Genomic DNA, 6,000 nt, shown 5'->3' on the forward strand with positions numbered 1-6,000 from the left:
TAGTTTGTTTTCACAGATGGAAACAGAACAGATACACCCAGGCATTACATGAAAATATAAATTAATGCTATCCAAAAATGTCAAAGCTAATTTGGAGTAGTAATCTGAGCAGTACTGAGCACAGCCATATTGGAGCTGCTATAGTGCTTTTATGATATGATATGATGTGGTATTTATATTTCACCAGCTCCCCCCAAAGAAACTTTTGAAATTTGCTTCACTTTCAATGAGATACTAAGGTTAAAACATCTGGAACAGAAACAAAAAAAGATATAGTGGAATTAGGAAAGGTAGAGAGAAGGGTGACAAAAATATTAAAGGAGATGGGATGACTTCCCTATGGGGAAAGGCTAAAGCGACTAGGGCTCTTCAGCTTGGAGAAAAGATGGCTGAGGGGAGATATGATAGAGGTGTATAAAATAATGAGTGGAATGGAATGGGTAGAAGTGAATCACTTGTTTACTCTTTTCAAAAATACTAGGACTAGGGGGCACGCAATGAAGCCACAAAGTAGTAAACTTAAAACGAACCAGAGGAAATATTTCTTCACTCAACGTGTAAATTAAACAAATTGGGGACTCGGCACACACTCAGATGTACTCCCTTTATATTAAATACAAACACAATAGTCTGATTTCAACCAAAAGTGGAATTTATTTTGGCCACAGCCAGGACTTCAAAACATTGTATTTATAACATAATGCATACAATATTACTTCAATTGCTATATTTTAAACATTTAGCTCCTGCCTAGGTACACAGCCTGTTAACAACTGCTACCTTTTACTACCTCACAGGTGTGCCGTCCAAGCACCCTGTGTATCCTCTTTGTGCTTTCTCTCTGAGCACCCGTTGTTCTTTGGGGATATCCCATAGAAGGATGCACCTATACTTCTTTCCAAACACCCGATGTTCTGGGCCTCCCGACCGTCAAAGCCGGGAGACAAGCTGTGTCACCATTCATTCTGTCATATCCCTGCTACCATGCAGGCATCTCTTTCTTAAATTACATTTCAACATTATTCCAAAGATTTAACATCAAGCTTATAACTGTTATCTGCCCAGATTCTGTGTACCCAGTGCTTGCAATGTATAACTGACGTAGCGTAAAGCCCGGCCACGACAATTATCGCTCTGGCCATAGGGTGGGTGGGCTGGGTCAGCACTGCTCGCCTTATGCTCATTAATCGCCAACTGCCACTACCCTCGTTTCTTTCTTTCTTTTCAAACCCCTCTTTAAGCTCCTCCCTATTCTCCTTAACCCTTTCCTCACCTTGATTGCTCTGAATTCCGTCTATACTCATTTACCTTGCTGACCCAAAACCCCTCCCCCGTCTTCTTTAGCCTTCAGCCCATTTGTATACGGCCTCCCCTTAATGGGTTTGCCTAGATCTGTCTGGAATTCATTGCCAGAGAATGTAGTAAAAGCAGTTAGCGGGGTTTAAAAAAGGTTTAGATAGCTTCCTAAAAGAAAAGTCCATAAGCCATTATTAAAATGACTTGGGGCAAATCCACTGCTTATTTCTAGGGTAAGCAGCACAAAATGTATTGTACTGTTTTGGGATCTTGCCAGGTACTTGTGACCTGGATTGGCCACCGTTGGAAACAGGATGCTGGGCTTGATGGATCTTTGGTCTGACCCAGTATGGCAATACTTATGTACTTACATACTTCTCTATGGTTTAACTAAAGTAACTTATTTGGCAGCCGTGAGACTACCACTAAGGATCAAGCACAAGGGATAGGCCGAGAGGAGGTGGGAGACATCAGTCTTGCTATTGGAGGTGTCAGAGAGTGGCAGATTCCAGTGTTGCTGTCAGGGGGTTGGTTGACTTCAGTGAGGCTATCAGGAGGAGATCCTACGGGGTGAAGAACTTCAGTTTTTCTGTTGTGGGATTCAGGGTTGGGGAACTTCAGTGTTGCTGCCGAGGGGTGTGAGGGTGGTGTGACGGACTTCAGTGTAGCTGTCAGGGGGGCTAAGAGGTGGTTTTGGACTGCTGCAGGATGTAATTAGGAAGTGAGGGGGTGCACAGATGTTGAGAGCAATGATTTTAATTCCCCATGTACAGCTTTTTAAAATCTCTGTTCCTGCTGGACATGCCAGCAATTACACCAGCTCTTCTGTATATCCTTATAGTATTTTACAAAGGGCTCCATATTTGGCAGAGCCTTTTGTAAAGTAGTGGGAAAATTATGAATGTGCATCTCTTATTGGCATCAAGAATAAGAAATTGGTTTATTCCATCCACCCTCTGCTTATCCTTTAATCCTGTTCTTCTCACCTCTTTGTTGACTATTGATGCCGTTCCTGAAAAGGTTTCATGGTTGTGACATTATGGGGTGCAGCAGAGGCCTTTTTACTAAAGTGTTGCCATGTGGCAATCCGGAACTACCACCGGACCACCGACGGTAGTTTCACCCCCAGCGCGCGGCATTTCCTGCGCTGCCAGAATTTTTAGAAAATTGTCACCACAGGGGGTTACTGCTGGGTTGGTGTGTGAGACTTTACCGCCACCTCAATGAGTGGTGGTAAGCGCTCCCTCCAAAATGGCTGCATGACAAGTGCAAACTAACCACGTGGCCATTTCTTTTTTTCCACCTTTTTACTCGCTGCTGTAAAAGGGGACTCTGCGAACAGAGACCCTTTTACTGCAGCTTAGTAAAAGGGGCCCTTAGATATGTAGAATTCTGATTGGACTGTGACGTGAATACATCTGCTACGCTGCCCTGCAGTGGCAAAAGGAAGCAAGTGTTTCAGTAAAACTAGGCTGCCATACCCAATTCTGAAATGGCTAGCATTAAAGGCAACTTATCTAACTTGTGGTTTTCCTGTTTGTAGGGCGGTCCAATCCAGAACAGGAAATCTAAGCGCTGCTTGGAGTTACAAGAGAACAGTGACAATGAGTTTGGATTTCAGCTGGTGCTTCAGAAATGCACTGGTCAGCGCTGGAGTATTACCAATGTCTTGAAAAGCCTGGCATCATAACAGAGTCCAGGAGCACAATCCTTTTGCTACTGTGTAGCAAATATTGCAATGATGCCTGCTGTATGGGATTTTGCGGGTCTTTTATTATTATTATTATTATTATTATTAACGAAAATGGACATTCAGGTTGTGGGCTAAAAATAAATATTTTTTTTATTTCAAATAAATTTTCATGGTGTTCCTAGAAAGATGCTGAGTGATGGGTGAAGGTAAAATGTCGTAAACTATTTTGCATATGTAAATAAGGAACAAATTGGAGAATATTTATAAATCTGACAATAAAATTTTATTGAGTAAAAAATGTTTTCATTTTATTGATTTCAAAGTAGTTGTAGTTGGAGCAAAAAAAATCACATGAATCAATATATTGCCAGAAGGGTTAATTATTTTTTAGGGGTCTATTGGTTATATAAAGATAATTTAGGTGCTCTTTTACCAAGCTGCAGTAAAAAGGGTCCTGCACTAGCGGTAGCATGTGTTTTTGCCACCTGCCAATGCCACTTTTGCCAGAGAGGTTAAAAAGGCCAAAAAAAGACATTTCTGTGTATTAAATTCGCAGTTGCTGCGCGGCCATTTCGGGGGGGGGGGGGGGGAGCACTTACCTCCACCTATTGAGATGGAGGTAAGGGTTCCAGTGCTAACCCAGAGGTAAAAATACGAAAATAAATTTCCATAGTGCCAGAAATGCTGCACACTGGCGGCAGAATTACCGCTGGGCTGCAGCGGTAGACCAGTGGTACTTCCAGATTGGCACCTGGCAAGCCTATTGCGTGCCAGCCCTTTAGTCAGTGGCGTTCCTAGGAGGGGGCGGTGGGTGCGGTCCGCCCCGGGTGCACGGCTCTGGGGGGGTGCCGCGCGCGCCTGTCCTCCGTTCGTTCCATGCTTCTTCTCTGCCCCGGAACAAAGCATAGAATGAACGGAGGACAGGCGCGCGCGGCACCCCCCCCAGCGGCGTGCACCTGGGGGGGGGTTCCTTCGCGGGGTTGTCCTTTCGCCGGGGGGGTCACGCTGCATCCGGGGGGGGCGGGGCGCATCGGCGATCCGCCCCGGGTGTCAGCCCCCCTAGGAACGCCACTGCCTTTAGTAAAAGGACCCCTTAATGAAGATAATATCTTGCTATGGTTGCTGTATTTCATGCTAATCTAAAAATATTGCTGCTGTTTAAGTCCAGGAGAAAAGAAGTCATGCTGTATTGAATTTGAAGGAGACAATATTGCTGCAGTGACGGTTTTTCCCGCATTAACGATGCAGCCTGGAACTTAGCTCCTTCTCCCGATCAAGCAATGCCTATGTTAATATTGTGTAATTAGCTGTTTACTTGGACCATGATCATAACACTGTTCAGAACATGCCAGCTGTAACACAAGCATGGAAATTATGCAGGAGACTTACAAAGAGTGACACTATATTTCATTTTTTGCTTTCGTTTGTGTACCACTGTTTGATCAAGTTAATGTCTTTTTCCTTTTGTAGTCTTCCAAGTTCATCTACAAGTGGATATTCTCAAATTGTAAGGGCAAGTAACATCCGGAAAGCTGTTCCTTTTAAGTAATTTATGTATGAAACTAGCCGTTGAGCCCGTAAAAACGCGTTGGTATTGGGGTTTTCCTTCCCCCTCCCCACGAGGTCGCCACCGCTACTGTTTCCCCCCCCCCCCCCACCTCCGGAGTCGCCGCCATCCCTCCACCCGGCCCAGGCCCTCTCTCCGCTACTAAACTTACACATCCATTCACCGGAACGCAGCAAGCACATCAGCTGAGCTGCCGTCGGCCCTTCCTTCTCTGCCTGTGTCCCACCCTCCTGTGACGTAACGTCAGCGAGGGTGGGACACAGGCAGGGAAGGAAGGCCGACGGCAGCTCAGCTGATGTGCTTGCTGCGTTCCGGTGAATGGATGTGTAAGTTTAGTAGCGGAGAGAGGGCCCGGGCCGGGTGGGGGGGTAACGGTAGCGGCGACCTCGGGCGGGGGGCAGCGGTATCAACCTCGGTGGCGCAATTTCCCTCTCTGTCTCGCCCTCATCATCACGTATTGTCGTGGGGGCGGGACAGAGAGGGAAGTCTCTACTGCGCATTTACGAGTGAGTCGGTCACTCACCGTTTATATGTTTGATGTCTTACAGGTTGAACAGTGTTTGTAGTTTTGTCCATTCCTGTATATGCAGGAAAAAACAAATCTGAATAAAAACAGTGAGGGGTCCTTTTACTAAGCTGTGGTAAAAGGAGGCCAGCGCTAGTGTCACATGTTTTTGACTCATGCTGAGGCCCCCTTTTACTGCAGCAGGTAAAAGGCTGTCTTTTTTGCTGGAAAACAAATGGCGGTGCAGTAAGTGAACCACTTGCTGCATGGCCAGTTTTGAGGAGTGCACGTACCACAACCCATTGAGGTGGCGGTAAGGGCTCTTGCACTAACCCGAAAGAAACCGGGCAGTGATTACTGCCGGGTAAGCACTGGCATGCCAAAAGTAGAAATATTTTTGTAGCACCAGAAATGATGTGTGCTGGAGGTGGGAACTACTGCCTGGCTCCCGCAGTAGTCCAGCGATAGTTCCAGATTGGCACACAGCAAACTTGTTGCGGCGTGCCAACCCTTTAGTAAAAAGGCCCCTAAATAAATGAAAAACTAATAAACCCTACGTCTTACCAGCAGCGTTTTGGTTCTCTACGAACATCTTCCTCAGGGGAGCCCCTTATAGAGGTATCACAATAAAATCAAAATAGTGACAATTTTAGAGTTATTAGTTCATAGTCATCTTATTTCTCCTGTCTTTTTTTTACGACTATATTTAAAAGCAACAATCTGATGTTCTTGGTATCTATATGAAAAAAGCATTCTAATTCTGTTTAATTGCTGGCAAGGCAAAAAAAACAAGCAAAGAACAGCAAACCTTGTAGTCACACAAACAAGTAAAACACAGCGAGGGCGACAAATGATTGAACAGCAGACAGTGTCCAATATTGTAGCTTTATTGCAATCATCTGCGATTCGACATGAGTTGTGTTTTGGCCAAAAAAGGCC

At 45.2% G+C, this 6,000-nt stretch overlaps 1 protein-coding gene across 1 annotated transcript in view; it reads left to right on the plus strand.

Annotated features, from left to right (window-relative positions):
* Positions 1–3,257, plus strand: part of GALNT18 (polypeptide N-acetylgalactosaminyltransferase 18) — a 726,672-nt gene extending 723,415 nt beyond the window's left edge. Inside the window, exon 11 of the mRNA XM_030200982.1 lies at positions 2,840–3,257. Coding sequence (XP_030056842.1) covers positions 2,840–2,986 — 147 coding nt within the window. The 3' untranslated portion in view covers positions 2,987–3,257. The remainder of the gene's footprint in view (positions 1–2,839) is intronic.
* The last annotated feature ends 2,743 nt before the right edge of the window (positions 3,258–6,000 follow it).

This window comes from Microcaecilia unicolor, chromosome 4, assembly GCF_901765095.1.
Source record: "Microcaecilia unicolor chromosome 4, aMicUni1.1, whole genome shotgun sequence".
In the NCBI taxonomy this organism is placed as follows: Eukaryota; Metazoa; Chordata; class Amphibia; order Gymnophiona; family Siphonopidae; genus Microcaecilia; species Microcaecilia unicolor.